Raw genomic sequence first — 19,347 nt, 5'->3', positions numbered from 1 at the left:
CTCATTATTGGTAGATCTATGTATTTCATAGATCTACTTTATTGGTAGATCTATAGCGATCAATTTATAAAAACGAACCGATACATCTGCATATCTGGTAGACCGATGAATCCTCATTACTGGTAGATCTATGTATTTCATAGATCTACTTTATTGATAGGTCTATAGTGATTAATGTACAAAAACGAACCATACAAAGTAGACAGATATATCCTCATTACTGGTACATCTATCTATTACATAGATCTACTTTGTTGGTATTTCTGCATATTAGGTAGACCGATACTCATAACTGGTAGATCGATTTATTTTATAGATCTTCTCAGTTGGTAGATCTATAGAATGATAAAAATTATAAAGACAAACGGATAAATCTACATATCTGGTAAGCCGATAGATATCCTTTTCTAATAGATCATTGTATTTCATAGATCTACCTTATTGGCAGATCTATGCAATTCATTTGTCTACTATGTTCATAGATCTATAGAGACTATAAAGATGAGCCCATGACATACATTTGCATGTAAGGTAGATCGATAGATCCTCATACTGATAGAGCTTTGAATTCCATAGATCTACATTGTTGGTAATTCAATAGAATCGATAGTTTAACATATACCAAAAATTTTCCCTCCAAATAAGTATTTATGTAGTCAGTGTTTTCTTATTCATTATTTTATTTTTTATTTATTGGAATAGTAATAATTTATTTTCAATTTTACCAAATAGATCCATACTTTTAGAAGTACTGCGAGGTGTTATCTGTATCATACAATGATTCTGAGTTACATGGAGATTTTTGAAATCTTACAACGGAAATAAAAAAAAAACCAATCGATGTGAAACTATCAAATTGAAAGAAGTGTAATGAACTAATAATATTTTATCGCCCCATTATTTCAAGAATTGAAAACTTCAGGGAACGATTCCAGAGTATAATTATCATATCTCTGAACACAAAAAATTCAAACTCTTTTACTTAACACAACAAAAACGAAAAAAAAAATAAAGACCCTGACTTGACAGCATAGATATTTCTCCAATAAACCCCTCCCTAACGAAGAAGTCAAACTGGCAAATGAGAAGTTTCCAATAAAAACCCCATACCAGTTGGTTTTGCATATCGTCATATCCGGCCACTCGCCCAGCGGGATTTATCACGGGCAGACGAGAAAAATGCCGGCAGACGTGGACAAATGGGGACGATCCTAGAGATGGCGATTTGCATAACCTCATCTCGCCAAAGTGCTGCAATCAGCCGCAGAGGCAGAAGAAACCCCCCGGGGGCCTAGGAACGTCGTCAAGGCTACCCACACACGACGGGATCTTCTTCCGATTGCTGTCGATCAGGCAGATACGATCACACTGAACTCGATCTATAGGGTGTTTTTTTTTTCGAGGTATATAACTTTAAGTTGGCATTACTATTCAAGACGGCGACCGATTCAACAGCTGTCAAGTGATTTATTCTCAGTTTGGTTTGGCAATTCATCATGAATAAACTCACGCCTAAACAACGCTTGCAAATAGTGCAATTTTATTTCGAAAATAATGGTTCTGTGACGAATACGTATCGCACTACGTCCATTTTATTTTGTTTAGCGATGAAGCGCACTTCTGGTTGAATGGCTACGTCAACAAGCAAAACTGCAGCATTAGGAGTGAAGCTAATCCTCAAGTGTATGTCGAAACACCGTTACATCCAGAAAAACTGACTGTTTGGTGCGCTTTATGGGCTGGTGGAATCATTGGTCCGTACTTCTTCGAAAACGATGATGGCCAGAACGTTACAGACAATGGTGATCGGTATAGAGCCATGATTACTTACTCTTTCATTCCTGAATTGAACAACCATGATGTCCAGGAGCTGTGGTTCCAACAAGACGGCGCAACATGTCACACAGCTCGTGCCACAATCGATTTATTGAAAGACACGTTTGGTGATCGCCTAATTTCACTTTTTGGACCTGTGAATTGGCCTCCAAGATCTTGTGATTTAACACCGCTAGACTACTTTCTGTGGGGCTATGTAAAGTCATTGGTCTATGCGGATAAGCCACAAATCCTTGACCATTTGGAAGACAACATTCGCCGTGTTATTGCCGATATACGGCCACAAATGTTGGAAAAATTCATCGAAAATTAGACGTCCAGGTTGGACTACATCCGAGCCAGCCGTGGCGGTCATATGCCAGAAATCATATTTAAAATTTAATGCCACAAGATTATCTTGCGGATAAATGAAATTCATGTCAATCGAATAATTCATCGTTGTTTTATTGCAATTTAAAGTTCTATAGCTCTAAAAAAAAACCCCTTTATATTTTGATAAATTTTTGGCAAATGCTGACTTATCTGTTTGATTCGGTCGGCAACACCTGCGGCATTATGTAGAATTGGTATCGTCGACAAAGTATTGTCGTGTCGTCGCACCTTTATTTCCGTAATGTTACGTAAAGGCGCATTGTTGGCCAATGGCACGGTAGTTGTTCGTACCCAGTTTTTGTCGTGCGGTCTATGTGTGCCAATCGAGCTGTAATCGACGACCATCTGTCCATGTTGTATTGAGAAATTGAGACGCGATTCTCAACTGTTGGAAACGTTGAGTTTGCCCTTTCAAGATACACGAGTTATCTATATACCTTTCCAGTTGTTAGGGTTCGATGTTACGGCTGAAGTTCTTGTCATGAGAAAATTGCAAACGACGTTTCGTCAAAATTAAAAATATTCTTCAAGTAGGGCAACTAGTTATATAGACAGTTCTATAGACTTCAAGGGTGCGATTGACATGAACGAATATTGGGAAAAGGAGTCCTCAATCTAGGTTCTCAAAGAGAATACCACCAAATGGTACACAGATGGTTCTACAACCACGACGGGAATTGGCGCTGGAATATGGCTTGGAGTATGCTCACTATCGTTAGGCCGCTGTTCAAGTGTCTGTACATTCTGACAGTCAGGCTTCAATCAAAGCATATAGCTCACATATCATCGATTCTAAGATAGTTTTGGAGTGCCGAAGGAAACTCCATGAAATAGGCAAAAATAACAAGGATATGAAGAGGCCAAAACACTCGCCAGAAAAGGAAAACAAACTGCTTTCATTGACCCAAAACGTTAATATGGAATATGTAAGAGTACCTACAATAAAGAGTTGAAGGAGAAGGAAAAAACGAAAGAGAAACACTAGAGAAACTAAACGAAAGTACGAGATCTAAGAAGTATCTGGATCTTAGCAAGAATATGCTATACCTCCTCATTGGATTCCACAGAAGGCGTTGCCGCAACAGGAAGCATCTCATGAGAATGGGTCTAGCAGCAAATGACGAGTACAGATTCTGTGGGAGGAGGAAGAAACTCCGGATCAACTGGTGACGGAATGCCTCGCTATCGCTAGCCCACGCAAAAAAGCTTTAGACAAGAGACTTGTAGAAGTGAGGAAGCAACCTCCTTGGAGCCATCCCAGATACTGGAATTCATTCAGTTAATTTTTGACACTTCCATAGTCCGATCAGTCAAAGTTTTATGGAACCCTTCTCTAGGCTAGTCTTGTAACCAGAGACAACCCTGCTAGAGGTGTAACACCAAACCATCACATTATCGCAAATTTCAAAGTGTGTTCGATTACCCCATAAATAATAAACCTAGCTATACACTCCTTCTAGAATCCCATACGAAGTGTCAAACCCTCCCACCTTGTTCTCACACTCCAATTAGCCTCGGAAACAATCGTACCTAAGAAACTCTCTCTGTATCTCTCCATCCAATCAGACTAATTGACTATCGGACGAAAAAAAAACGGTATGAATCGCCGCCTGCTGTTATCAAACTAGTTGTTCCAACAAACGATCGCCATTGTCGGGAACAATACCGTTTCTCACGTTCGGCGATCTTCGCTCCTATATCTGGCGATACGATGATAAATCAGCATAATAGGCGATCTAGGACCTGGTGAAGTGGCCTATTTCTCCCGCGTAGAGATAGAGAAAGAGCCGACGAGAATTGGCCTAGTTTCGGATCTCGCGAGATATACATGACGGCCTTTCTCCGATCTAGATCGATTTGCATAAGCGAATGTTCGATACACGTCGAAAATATCGCTGATAGAAATCAGCTGTTTTCTAATTGGGGGGTCCGACACAGGAAATGATCCGAAAATTTGAGGCAGATGTCAGAAATAATTATATTCTATTTTTACCGCGTCTGTCAATAAGTTCCGGGCCCAGATGACAGCGCTGAAATCGCTATTAAATCAAATAACCAAATGAACTGATGGAGGTTTCGAAACTTTGTATTTTTTTAATAGAATTTTCAATATTTTTGATATCAAATGTAAAATTGTACGAATTCGAAATGTACTTTGTGTTCATACACAGGGTGAATCCATCGTACTCGATTGGTCGAGAACTGTTGGAAATTTTGCAGCACTCAGAGCACGAGTTTAAATTATTTTTGACTCTACAAGCTGGTCGAAACAAGATACCACCCTTTTTTCAAATGGGAATGCCCAATTTTCATATCATACTCGAAATCATTTCGAAAAATTTCATGGTTATGATGGTTTGAACCAAAGATCATGTCTGGAAAATATTCGAGATAATTGTACGATTTATTTTTTATTAAATTCTCGAAATGTTTTCAAGTCTTCTGCAAATTTAAGTATCACTATACAGATGGTTCGAAAGTCGCTGCTTTTTTTAAAATGACCTTGAAAAAATTTCAATAAGTCCATTTTTCAAATGACATGCCCTGAGTTTTTTTTTCTTGTCGGATAGCCTAGTCAGTAGTCTTTATTTTTTTGTCAAGACATGACATGAATAATTTTCAAAATGCTTCGCATTTCATATTTTGTACTGTGGTATACTTTACACGCCTACAATTTCAAAGGTATAAGATTACTCGACTCTACTTATGCGCTTTATGGGCTGGTGGAATCATTGGTCCGTACTTCTTCAAAAACGATGATGGCCAGAACGTTACAGTCAATGATGAACGGTATAGAGCCATGTTTACTAACTTTTTCATTCCTGAATTGAACAACCATGATGTCCAGGTCCAGGTGATGGTGACCGCCTAATTTCACGTTTTGGACCTGTGAATTGGCCTCCAAGATCTTGTGATTTAACACCGCTAGACAACTTTCTGTGGGGCTATATAAAGTCATTGGTCTATGCGGATAAGCCACAAACTCTTGACCATTTGGAAGACAAAATTCGTCGTGTTATTGCCGATATACGGCCACAAATGTTGGAAAAAGTCATCAAAAATTGGACGTCCAGATTGGACTACATCCGAGCCAGCCGGTCATATGCCAAAAATCATATTTAAAATGTAATGCCACAAGATTATCTTGCGGATAAATAAAATTCATGTCAATCGAATAATCCATCGTTGTTTTATTGCAATTTAAAGTTCTATAGCTCTAAAAAAAAACACCTTTATATTAGATGTGCTGGTACTATTTTAGGGTCTATTTTCACGCCTAAATATTTGATATTCCTCAGGTCCATATTCATCTCAAGAAGTCCCATTCATGACAGTCCTGTTGTGCACGAATAAAAGGGCACATATTTCCTATATTTTTTTCTTTCATGCATTTCCAGGTCGACGAACCAAGCTTCGCCCGCACATTCCAAGGAGGCTCCCCGATCTACTTAGCATAATCACGCCTCCGGCAATGAGAATCAAAACATCCAAATTTTTTTCCACGTCCTCGTCTCAATCGAGGAACAAAATGCTCCTCGGAACAATCGAATGTCTTCATCCACCCACGTACACACGTGAGCGACTCTCCCCGTCTAATTTGCAGACAAAGGGTATTAATGACGGTTATAATACCTTGTGTTTTTTTTTCCGCTAATCTCACTCCTACGATCTACCGGCATCTCTTGTCGGGATCTACAACCTCCGAGATGTCATTCTGTGGTCTTATCCGCGATGGAAATTGTCGTGGATGTCGAAATGATATACAGGGCGCTCACACGTAAACTTGAAACACTCTATATGAGTCAGAAACGAAAATGTGATCAAAAAAATTAAAAAAACACTTCAATTTGTGTTTCTAGACATTCTGATATAAAGTTTCGTCCCCTTGCGATCAGCATCTAACCCCCCTATTTATATTTTATTGGCATGGGTACAAATTTCGTTAAAACTTTTTGCATTATTTTCAAATTCAAATATATTAAAATTATACTTTATAATTTCGGACAGTATGTTCAATTAACTATTAATTTTTTTTTTATTCACTAACAACCTTCCTTCAATGAAGAAGTCAACCCCAAAGTGGAAAAAATTTGCAACTAACAAACCCAATCTAACGTTTTCAGGTATCAAAAAAAAAGTTACGACAATCACGAGAGTGTCTGTCTGCTAACGTCAACATTTTCCAAAATTTCCGGTTGTCATGGTTACTGAATGAAGTTGGAGGTACTCACGTAATTTTTTCAACAATCACATCGCTTTATTTCGAGTCGATTTTAGCCTGGGAAAGATCAGAAAATATGTAGTCGTCTTCAAACGTCAAAATGTTGGAATTTTCTAAGCTGTCATGGCGACGGTATGAAACTGGTGTTATTGTTGAACCATAGAAAGGAAAGAAATTCGGATAGATATGCATTTTGACTGGCTAATTTCCGATAAATGGCTTCAATAAGAAGAAATCTGCATTCTTCGAATTTATTATTGGCTTCTGTTAGCTAAAGTACGGTTACATTCTTCAACTGAAAGTCGTATTTTATTAATTCACATGTTTTTCGAACGTAGTTGAACAATACTCCAAAAATAAATAGATATTTTACCAAATCAAAATAAAATAGCGGTTTTATATTTCTATACACGTAATGTACATTAATTAACCGTGATCTGTGGCCCAGTTGATGTAATTGGGCGATATTTTCAGCTTCAAATAGAATTGTTCCTCTTATTAAGCAGAAAGCACATTGATGTCAAATACGTGAAATGAGTTTTTACACGAAGGTGCATTATTTCCAGGTCACTTATCATTAACGTTCCGTGAAATGTTTGAATTCGTTCCAAAAAAGAAAAATGATACGTGTGCTTAATTCATAGAAAAATTGAAGGAGATAATTGGCGAATTATAGTTTTTTCGTTCAGAAAGACTATTATTTGATAGATTTTTGAAATCCTCTGATGATGTTTTTCGAGCACCTGAAGAGTGCGGGATTATCAATTTTATATACAGGGTGGTCCAACGAAAACTTAACACCTCGATTTTCCGACTGTATATTCTTTCATTCATAATTCATAATCAAAACCTACTAGATGCAAACAACATAAGAAATTGCCGGCCTCTTTGGATTTCACATTTTTTTAACTACATACAGTGTGATCCAACTAAAACTTAACACCTCGATCTTCCAGCTATTAAATGAAAATGTGAAAAATCAGTCTTCAAAAAAGTTTGTATATTGTTGGATTGTTTTATCAGAATCAGTCCTCATTTGTAATACTGACAGATTACAAGAAACACCCTGTATCTCGAAAACAAAACGTTTGCGGCCCCATGTTTATGGAACTTTTTTCGTAAATTTTTCTTAAGAATTTTTCATTTTGCTTGGTACCTCCAATTTAGAAACACCCTTATGGAATAACAAAGTTAAAAAAGTCAATCAGAATATCGAAAAAAGTATAGTATTCAATGTCAACCGATCAGCTAGCGTACTCAGAATGATAATAAAAATCAAAAAGAATTACGAAAAAAATAAGTAAAAACTGACGTGAAGTCCGAAGAGCGCTCCTTCATTCACTCGCCAATTGCGCCATTGAAGGCCACATATACGCCTCTAAAGAGTTATGTGGTCTCCAAGGATGCAATTGGCGCATTAACGAACCAGAACTTCTGTATTCACGTCAGTGCTTTCCTTATTACTTCTTATAATTCCCATTTCTAGGATCTAAAATCTGTTCTTGTGGAGCACCAACGTGTACTTTTGTACAGGTGGGCCAAATTGGACACTCTTGAATGAGAAGTCCTATTTCTAGATAATCGAAAACTGATGTCGGTGTCTGAAGGCCAATTTTCATGAGAAACTCATTGGCGAAAACCGCAACTCCATAGCTATCGCCGTTACATAGTTACAGGGTGTTTTTCGAAAATGTTCATTTTCGAAATATTGCTGTAACTTTTTTACTGTTGAAAATTTTTCATTTCTGTAAAAACATTACTGAAGTAACTTTCAATGTAGAACTCGATGACGTTTATTGAATTTGCCGCAAACTGATATTTCATGAGATATCGCTATGATTTTTTTTTTCAAATGGGACACCCCGTATATTTCTACATATTTTGATGAAGCTGAAAATTACCATTCCAGAAGTATCGTATACTTGATATTCTTCTGAAGTCATGACTTTTTTTACCTTTGGGTAAGATTAGAAGATAATCTTCCCCGCAGACGTTAGGTCAGGCGACCTAGAAGGCCATCTGTTGGGACTTCGAACTCGACTTATATAAAGGGTGTTTTTTAGAGCTATAGAACTTTAAATTGCAATAAAACAACGATGGATTATTCGATTGACATGAATTTTATTTATCCGCAAGATAATCTTGTGGCATTACATTTTAAATATGATTTTTGGCATATGACCGCCACGGCTGGCTCGGATGTAGTCCAACCTGGACGTCTAATTTTCGATGAATTTTTCCAACATTTGTGGCCGTATATCGGCAGTAACACGGCAAATGTTTTCTTCCAAATGGTCAAGGGTTTGTGGCTTATCCGCATAGATCAATGACTTTACATAGCCCCACAGAAAGTGGTCTAGCGGTGTTAAATCACAAGATCTTGGAGGCCAATTCACAGGTCCAAAACGTGAAATTAGGCGGTCACCAAACGTGTCTTTCAATAAATCGATTGTGGCACGAGCTGTGTGACATGTTGCGCCGTCTTGTTGGAACCACAGCTCCTGGACATCATGGTTGTTCAATTCAGGAATGAAAAAGTTAGTAATCATGGCTCTATACCGATCACCATTAACTGTAACGTTCTGGCCATCATCGTTTTTGAAGAAGTACGGACCAATGATTCCACCAGCACATAAATCGCACCAAACAGTCAGTTTTTCTGGATGTAACGGTGTTTCGACATAAACTTGAGGATTAGCTTCACTCCAAATGCGGCAGTTTTGTTTGTTGACGTAGCCATTCAACCAGAAGTGCGCTTCATCGATAAACAAAATAAAATGGACGTAATGCGCGATACGTATTCCGCACAGAACCATTATTTTCGAAATAAAATTGCACTATTTGCAAGCGTTGTTCAGGTGTGAGTCTATTCATGATGAATTGCCAAACCAAACTGAGAATAAATCACTTGACAGCTGTGAAATCGGTCGCCATCTCGAACAGTAATGCCAACTTAAAGTTATATACCTCGAAAAAAAACACCCTATACATAAAAAGTTGCTATGAGAATGTTTTTACAGAAGTGAAAAAAAGAAAGAAAGTTACAGTGATATTCCGAAAATGAACATTTTCGAAAAACACCCTGTAACTATTTTACGGCGATAGCTATGGAGTTGCGTTTTTCGCCACAATTTCTCATGAAAATTGGCCCTCAGACACACATCAGTGTTCGTCTATCTATGTAGAGTAGAAATAGAACTTCCATTCAAAAGTGTCCAGTTTGGCTCACCCTGTACTTCACACCACTGTCCAGTTTACATTTCGAAGAAATCTGATTCATACCGACGGTATTTTTTCTATTCCGAACGTTCCCACGACAATCCGCCTGGGACGACGTTGTAGTAAAAACGTCCGGAAATTTCTACGTTCCTCTTTTTTTTTACGACGCACGCACGGCAAGAGAACACCGAAAGAAACGACGGTGCAAACGTGAGGTTAATCCTTAACGAAGTGCCCAAGCAGCTTCCCCGCGGCCGATTAGAGATCTGTTATCTCCGAGCTATGTTGACATTTCCAGGGCCGCGTCCGTCGTAGGTGCTTCTATTTCTTCAAGTGGCCGTAGGAAAAAAAATCCACTGATAATGTACTAATCGTGTGTGTACTAATTAAAATATTTTATGGCCCAAGAGCCATAACCTCAATACTCTATGCCCCTTTGGCATAATCTAAATATGTTATGGTCTTTGGACATATTACTTTATGACCCTTGGACATAATCTAAATACTTTACCCTAGGCCTAGGGCATAACCTAAATACTTTGTAGCCCTTGGGAATAACTTAAATACTTTTTTACCCTAGGCCTAGGAAATAACCTGAATTCTTTAAGGCCTTACAGTATAATCTAAATACTTTATGGCAGTAGGGCATAATTTAAATAATTTACTGCCCGTGGCATAACATACTATATTGTACTTGGCATGATCTAATTATTTTATGGCCCTTGGGCATAATCTAAATACTTTTTTTACCCTAGGCCTAGAGCATAACCTAAATACTTTGTAGCCCTTTGGAATAACCTAAATAGTTTTTTACCCTAGGCCTAGGAAATAACCTGAATACTTTGAGGCCTTAGAGCACAATCGAAATACTTTATGGCACTAGGGCATAATCTAAATAATTTACTGCCCGTGGCATAACATACTATATTGTCCTTGGCATGATCTAATTATTTTATGGCCCTTGGGCATAATCTAAATACTTTTTTTACCCTAGGCCTAAAGCAAAACCTAAATACTTTTTAGCCCTTAGGAATAACCTAAATACTTTTTTACCCTAGGCCTAGGAAATAACCTGAATACTTTAAGGCCTTAGAGCACAATCTAAATACTTTATGGCACTAGGGCATAATCTGAATGATTTACTGCCCGTGGCATAACATACTATATTGTCCTTGGCATGATCTAATTATTTTATAGCCCTTGGGCATAATCTAAATACTTTTTTTACCCTAGGCCTAGAGCATAACCTATATACTTTGTAGCCCTTAGGAATAACCTAAATACTTTTTTACCCTAGGCCTAGGAAATAACCTGAATACTTTAAGGCCTTAGAGCACAATCTAAATACTTTATGGCACTAGGGCATAATCTGAATGATTTACTGCCCGTGGCATAACATACTATATTGTCCTTGGCATGATCTAATTATTTTATAGCCCTTGGGCATAATCTAAATACTTTTTTTACCCTAGGCCTAGAGCATAACCTAAATACTTTGTAGCCCTTAGGAATAACCTAAATACTTTTTTACCCTAGGCCTAGGAAATAACCTGAATACTTTGAGGCCTTTGAGCACAATCTAAATACTTTATGGCACTAGGGCATAATCTGAATGATTTACTGCCCGTGGCATAACATACTATATTGTCCTTGGCATGATCTAATTATTTTATAGCCCTTGGGCATAATCTAAATACTTTTTTTACCCTAGGCCTAGAGCATAACCTATATACTTTGTAGCCCTTAGGAATAACCTAAATACTTTTTTACCCTAGGCCTAGGAAATAACCTGAATACTTTAAGGCCTTAGAGCACAATCTAAATACTTTATGGCACTAGGGCATAATCTGAATGATTTACTGCCCGTGGCATAACATACTATATTGTCCTTGGCATGATCTAATTATTTTATAGCCCTTGGGCATAATCTAAATACTTTTTTTACCCTAGGCCTAGAGCATAACCTAAATACTTTGTAGCCCTTAGGAATAACCTAAATACTTTTTTACCCTAGGCCTAGGAAATAACCTGAATACTTTGAGGCCTTTGAGCACAATCTAAATACTTTATGGCACTAGGGCATAATCTGAATGATTTACTGCCCGTGGCATAACATACTTTATTGTCCTTGGGCATAATCTGAATACTTTGTTTACCCTAGGCCTAGAGCATAACCTAAATACTTTGTAGCCCTTAGGAATAACCTAAATACTTTTTTAACCTAGGCCTAGGAAATAACCTGAATACTTTAAGGCCCTAGAGCATAATTTAAATGCTATATGGCACTTGGGCATAATCTGAATAATTTACCGCCCGTGGCATAATATACTTTATTGTCCTTGGCATAATCTGATTACTTTTTTACTCTAGGCCTAGGACAGAACCTATATACTTTAAGGCCAGTGGCATAACAAACTTTATTAACTTTGGCATAATTTATATACTTTAAGGCCAGTGGCATTACAAACTTTATTAACTTTGGCATAATTTATATACTTTATGGCTCTTTGGCACAATCTAAATACTTTACTGTCCTAGGGTATAACGTAATCACTTCATTGTCCTTGGCATAATCTGATTATTTTATGACCCTTGGGCATAATCTAAATACTTTATAGCTCTAAGGCACAGTCTAAATACTTGTTTTACCCTAAGACATAACCTAAATACATGGTCCTAGTCAACAGTCGAATTTAGATTAGCGATAATTCGAACTTGACTAGAGCTCCTGATTGGTACATTCATATAAGAGCTTGAAATCGTCGATGAAGCAACGCGCCTTGCGAACCATTAGGCAGGCAACCAAAAATACACGAAGAGGAAATCGAAATAGAGCAATTACTGATATTTCATAGATTTTTACTTTCCACCTGAAATATCAATTTTTCATGTGGGCAGCCGTTATCAGAATCTGTCAAGTACGGAAACAGGAAATAGTCAATTGCTATCAAAGTCTGAGGTTTAATGCTTTCATATTTACATATTGCTGCTTATCCCTATTTATTGTTCAGGTAAGTTCTTTGAACATGAGCAATAAGTCTAATTGTAAATGTAACTAATGCAATTGTTTAAAATGCTTGATTACAATCCATCATTTATATTCAATAGAAGGATCTTGTTATTACACTATGCTTTTTTCATGCTCATTTGTGTGCTCAAAATATCATCGAAATTAGTAGTGCTACAATGATAATTAATGCATTTTATGCTATGAATTTTGTATAATGGCATGAATCATTTGCATTTTATAGAGTTGTTTGTACTTTTGAAGAATTGAATATTGTTTATTGGTCTCAGAAAAATTAATAACGTTTTAACAATTATAGATTTCTTTTTTCTGAAGGTTTTCGTACTATTTATTGTTATTTGTCATTAATAATTCAAATAGGGAAGAACATTTTGATTATTTTTCTCAATCATAAATTTTTGGAACCATTTGAGAAAAAAATATATTCCTTTTTTCTGTTCATTACACAATTTGCTTTTTATTGAATAATTTTTGGATTTGGAAAATTCTCCAGCAGAAGGAAATAATTAACCATTCTGTGAAATTTGCAGCGTTCTTTTTAAATTGCCAGAAATTTGTAAAGTGTTATGAAATTTCACCTCATCTTCTGTCCTTTATATTATTATTAATGCAAACAATGCGATATTGATTAGAAATCGAAAATTTGCAATACAACAAGCAACTAACCTCAAAAACTTCTGATAGGTAAACGTCAATTAATACAGATGTCAAAAAAGGCATGCATTTCCAATAAATAGAGCCATAAAAATAGGCAAAAGTCTTCCACAAGTTCAAAATTAAAAAACCAGCCAAGAATTGGCAGGTTTGTAAATGAAAGAGTGTTTGAATAAGTCTTTTATACGAGTATTATACATTATTTTCTCTAATTCATGATTGATGAGTGAGTTTTGCATTGAAAAATGTTGGTTGACAGAAATGTATGCTGTATCACAAATTTGACAGATAATAGATAAATCTGTGACAGGAGAGTGCCGAGTACCAACATATAATAATGAAAGATAACCATGAAATCTTTCTGAAACCGAGTTATTTCCGCAAAATTTTCTTCTACAATTATTCAACAAAAATATAGTAAATCGCCCCTCTCAACGATAGATATTTTTCAGGAATAACAAAAAAAACATCAAGTTTTTAAGTTCACAGCGGAAATAAGTTAATACAGAAGTTGTAGTAACCACACATTTAACCTCAGAATCTTTACAACTGTTTAACAAAACGTTTCGACAACAACGCTGTCATTTTCAGGAACTAAAAATTACCGAAAGAACAGAAAGTAACAGAATACCTAAAACGAAAAAGAATCCTACCTTGCAAATTGTCCAGCATGAACGTGAGGAGTTTCTGAGTGCCGTTAGACTCGCCATAGATACTCATCAGATCCTTGCTCAGAGGATTCCCCGCCAGTCCAAGAACCATCAGATTGAATAATTTTCCTAGTTCGTAGGGGAGTATCCGCAACATGTTGTGTGACAACTGGAGCTCCCTGTAAACAGACAAAGGTCAGTCTTTGAATCGACACTGGTAATCTCAGCATACGTTACCGATAGGTCAGGAAAGGAAGATGGTTAGTTCGAAAAGGGGGGAATCGTTGGATGGATCTTGACGGGACATTGGGTCTTTATTTTTTTCTCTCTACGGATAAATACGCAAAATCAACATTCACTCTTAGAATAGCATTAATCACTGTCCCTATTACTCAGAAAAATATTCACAATATTGTCAGTATAAACTTGAAAGTTAAGGTTTATGCAAAATAATGAGATATCTTTTTCAATTCTGATATGAATGACAATACCAAGAAATCCAGGAAATCCTACAACTCTTGATGATCCGTTTTCCAAACAATCGAAATAAAATATAAAACTACACTGCGCAAAAAAATTAACGCACATTCTGAAAATCTCAATTTTAATGAAAGTTAACTCTACATTGACTTTATAACTAATTTTTTATGTTCTCTTGGGAAGGTTTTGAACGAAAAATTAAATGGAAGAAAAATTCAGGATTTCACCGAATCTTATGTAAAAGAAGAAAAATAAACAATTTTCAAAATACTGGAATGCATATAAGTGATTTAAACTTGGTATTTCCACCCCTTGCGTTAATTACAGCTCGGCAACGACGGTTCATACTCAAAATGAGTGATCTTAAAATGCTCTGATCTAATTCTTCCCAGATTTCTCTGAGTTGGTTTCCTAGTCATTCCTAAGTCAGCTGGATGATTTTCTGAACTTCTCAGCCTTCTATTGAGGTTGTCCCAAATCTGCTCAATCGGATTGAGATCTGGACTTCTTGCTGGCCATTTCATTCGAGAGACTTCAACCTCTTCAAGGTACTCCTGAACGATGCGCGCACGATGAGGTCTGGCATTATCGTCCATAAAAATGAAATTTTCACCAATGTATGGAGCAAATGGCACTACATGCTCTTTAAGAATGTTCCTTATATACCTATCAGCATTCATAGCTCCATTATCAACGACCACTAGGTCTGTGCGACCAGTCAAAGATATTCCACCCCATACCATAATCGATCCTCCCCCGAAACCAGTAGTATTCAGGAAATTGCATTGAGCATATCTTTCATGTGGACGTCTGTATAGAAGGGAACGTCGATCACAATGGTAGAGGCAGAATCTAGACTCATCTGTGAAGAGAACTCTTTCCCAATCAGCCTCTTCCCAATGGATATGCTCTCTCGCAAAATCCAAACGCGCCCTTCGATGGGCTGGGGTAAGAGCTGGGTCTCTTGCCGCAACACGAGGCCTTAAATCATATTCCCTGAGGCGATTTCTTATTGTCTGAGTGCTAATTTGCACCCCATGAGTTTGCTCAAGCTGATTTTGAAGGGAGCGAGCGGTTGCAAACCGTTGTCTCAACGAAGAAACTCTTCAAGTAACGTTCTTGAATGGCAGTTGTTACCAGTGGTCTACCCTGTCCTGGTCTTCGGACATTCATACCTGTCTCCCTGAATCGCTGCAGCATTCTGGACACACTTGGATGGGAAACTCCAAACCTTTCTGCAATTCTTGTGTATGTCCACCCTTCTTCTCGCAAAACTACCACTTGGGCACATTCCTCTTGGGTCAAATTGCGTGTTTCGCGTTGCATAGCGATCGAGTGTAGAAAATCAAACGAAAGAAAAACTATTGATAACTAGAATTGATCGAGAACAACTGATTTCAGAATGGGGCCAATACATTCAAAATCTGATAATCTCATCTTTTTTTATTCCTGCTGGGAAAAAACATCTATATTGAAGAAAAACGTTGAAAGTGGATGCATAATTCTGATAAAAATAATTATCATTGAGAACACCTTCAGTTGTAGAATAAATTTGAGATTTCCATAATGTGCGTTAATTTTTTTGCGCAGTGTATTTCATTCTTTTTGTTCACCGTTGTATACAGGCTGTTTCCTAATTGAATCTAAACTCAAAAGGTAAGACGTTTAGGACATATGTTCATATGAAGTTTTTTTCTTGAAATGGGCCCAAAAATGACCCACATAAATATTGAATTAATTAATCAATTAGGAAACACCCTGTATAACAAAAAACGAAGTAACTGAGGACGGATTCGGAGCAGTTATGTTCCTGAGGACTAAAGCTATAATTCAAAATAATAAAAATTTCTAAAATTGGCCGAAGGATTCAAGAGAAAATGTACTTCGTTGAGATTTTGTCCGTTCCCCTAATCATGCCGATGTGTATACATATATCAACAATAAATGAAGAAATACAGAAAATCGACGCAACATCAGCGTTTTATAATTCGAATTGTGTACATTACATATAGCAAACTAACCTGAGATGTATCAATTCACCCAGCTCGGCAGGTAGTGTTCTTAGCTTGTTGCCCGATAAGTCTAAGGTCCTTAAATTAATCAAATGACATATGTCTGATGGCAGTCTTATGAGGTTGTTGTTTTTCAGGAGCAACCCCGTCAGATGGGTCATCTTAAACAGGCTAGGGCTCAGATTCTTTACAATCCCTGTTATCTCCAATTCTGACCATGTTGACTTCTTTCCGGTGGCTTGGTCTTCAGGTGACATGAACGTGTGACTCCGCCTATTAGATGTGCTATTCTCATATTTGTTGTCCTTGAAATTTCGTGGCATAATATATCCTGAAATCAAGGCAGTGGATCAGAAACGTAAAATATAACGTAAAACATAGATTCAAGTATGAATCTCATGGGTTCTGGTAGGAATATAAACCTACAAAATATGGCAGAAGATCAATAGACAAATCATGGCAATGTCTATAAACATATTGTGGCAGTGTCTATAGAAAAACTATGGCAAAATATCTTGAGAAACTCTATAGAAAACCTATCGAAAAGTGTCCATAAAAAACTGGAAGAATGTCTAAAGACGAACTATGGAGGAGTGGCTATAGATGAACTATGGTAGAGTGTCTATAGACGAACTATGGTAGAGTGTCTATAGACGAACTATGGTAGAGTGCCTCAAATAAATATTAGGAGAAAACATGTAACCGAGAAATTGAAAGTCGGACAGCACTCACAGGCTTTACAAGTCCTCCGGAGCATACCCACACTGGTCTGTGTCTAAAATATCTAAAATAACGTCTAGCTACCACTTAAATCGTAGATAAAAAACACAACAACTTCGCGTCTTGGCAAAGAGAAGGTTTAGAACTAAGTATGATTAAATCAAAATATAAGAAACCCCGAAATAAGATGTAAAAAAAACAGTTATACTAGATGGAAGCCTGAGAGAAATAAAGTGCTCAGATTTCAATCTTGGACTGGTTTTTATATCCAGATAAATCAACGCAATAGATGATGCTGGAAATTGCTTAGCCAACTACAGAAATCATTAACACTGGTGCACTCAATAATTGTTGGTTACATCCAGTCCGCAAATAACATACACAAATTAAGTTATCTTCAGTCCAAACCAACGAATTAAAGACAATAAATATTGACATATCTTTCTTCATGACAACAAGTAACCATAAAAAATTTAGGCCAGGCTTCAGTTTCTGAAATGATATGGAAATTGAATGGTTAGCGAAGAAGGTAAACAACACAATAGATTCATTGTTTTCAGGTTTTATCAAGAGAAAAAAATTGTTACCTGTTAACTGATCGAACGTCTTGTTTCTTAGGCAAATAAAATTTTGAAATAGGATTGACTTGATAAATGGGGAATTATTTCACTATTTCCTAAATAACTTTCTTACGAGTTCTAAAGGCACTACAAAGCAAAATTTATGTTATGAAGTGTATCGATTATCACATTAATAAATTACTTACTATTGTTCATTTCAATAATCTAAAACATAAACTACCACCAAACTGTGGATATTACAACAAGACCATTCTTCTTAGTTTTTTATTCATGTTGTCAGAAATTGACAGTGATGAATTTTTTCAATAGGATGTACAAAATTCACTCTACAATAAAAATTAGGTAACACATGAATAATTTTGACAATTGAACATATGGTTATCTAGAGAAATTAGTTTGATTTGTTTTTCTTTAAATATTCTTGTATTTATTATAAAACAAAAGTTAGAAGCTAATTAGAAATTTCCAAAGCTATTATAATTTAAAAAAAAATATAAATTACTTTCTTATTTTTATGGGCCAACAAATATACAAAGAAGATAATTCCTTTTGTGTCTAAAAAATGAGAATATAAAAAAAGAAATATGTTCCAGAGGTAATATACACTTTTATGCAGATAATTTGCAATAGCAAAGTCCCTTTCAGCTTTGAATAGTTGATATTCCAATCACTGTGAGATCTCGTTTATTTAAATTTTCAGCAAAGTTCCAAACTGATCTATTTATTGTTTTGTAAGTATATAGAAGTATAAAAACAAAAGCTCAATCTCTGAAGCAACTTTAAAATGACACAATGTGTTCAGAGTGTATTTATACACAAAGAAATATTTTCGAAATTGAACAAAACAAACATCTATAATTATCTGATTTATTAATATTTCCATAAATAGGTTAAGTAAATTGTTGTTTTTCAAAATCAATCAACATCGAAAAGAAATGTTTTTATTGAATGTGAATTGATATCTTGATCTTTCAGAAACTTTCACCATAGGAATGGATTTTCATTGATCTTAAATTCAGAAGATGGATTTAGATCACCTATGAATAATTGGAAGCTGATTGAAAAGTAATATATCGACTAATATGAATTATTTACTTGAAAAACTATACAATCGTTGAATTTCTCGTGAAAATCTCTATCTAAAAACTGAACATACTGTCTCCCTGACCGAGATATAAACAATAGCATCATATGAAAAATGTGGATATTATGGAATTTCAAATATGTACTACTGATATACAAATGGAAGTATCTTCCTTCAGTCAACAATTTCAAAATTATAATCAAAATATGAATAATGTGAAGATCATTCATGCAAAGCCAATAATTGACACTTTCGACAGATAGTCTAAAAAAAGGCAATATTTTTGTTACCTTCATCTACCCCCTTGATTGGTGAGATAAGGAAAAAATCAGTTTAAGTCACTTTACGCAGATTTTTGATTGTTTACTCTCTCTGAAATAATTTTCCGATAAGAATACTCAAAGCCTGCATAAGCATTGGATTAGAACGGCGCTTTATGTTTTGACTTGACCACTTTGATGACAGATAGATGAAACGAAATTGTAACCA

General features: G+C 36.2%; 1 protein-coding gene across 4 annotated transcripts in view; it reads right to left on the bottom strand.

The window, feature by feature from the left end:
* The window catches only part of LOC123671562 (CCR4-NOT transcription complex subunit 6-like), an 83,447-nt gene extending 64,126 nt beyond the window's left edge, over window positions 1-19,321 (bottom strand). The window contains exons 1-4 of one of the 4 annotated variants that reach the window (XM_045605475.1): window positions 17,960-18,117; window positions 17,781-17,900; window positions 16,483-16,804; window positions 13,985-14,160 (exon numbers count right to left, since the gene is read on the bottom strand). In XM_045605475.1, coding sequence (XP_045461431.1) covers window positions 13,985-14,160; window positions 16,483-16,796 — 490 coding nt within the window. In that variant the 5' untranslated portion in view covers window positions 16,797-16,804; window positions 17,781-17,900; window positions 17,960-18,117. Of the gene's footprint in view, window positions 1-13,984; window positions 14,161-14,218; window positions 14,310-16,482; window positions 16,805-17,780; window positions 17,901-17,959; window positions 18,118-19,148 lie in introns of those variants that run through there. The other 3 variants (XM_045605474.1, XM_045605473.1, XM_045605476.1) reach the window with 3 other exon arrangements.
* Window positions 19,322-19,347: the final 26 nt, after the last annotated feature.

This window comes from Harmonia axyridis, chromosome 1 (assembly GCF_914767665.1).
Source record: "Harmonia axyridis chromosome 1, icHarAxyr1.1, whole genome shotgun sequence".
NCBI lineage: Eukaryota > Metazoa > Arthropoda > Insecta > Coleoptera > Coccinellidae > Harmonia > Harmonia axyridis.
This window is presented reverse-complemented; position numbering and strand designations above follow the sequence as displayed.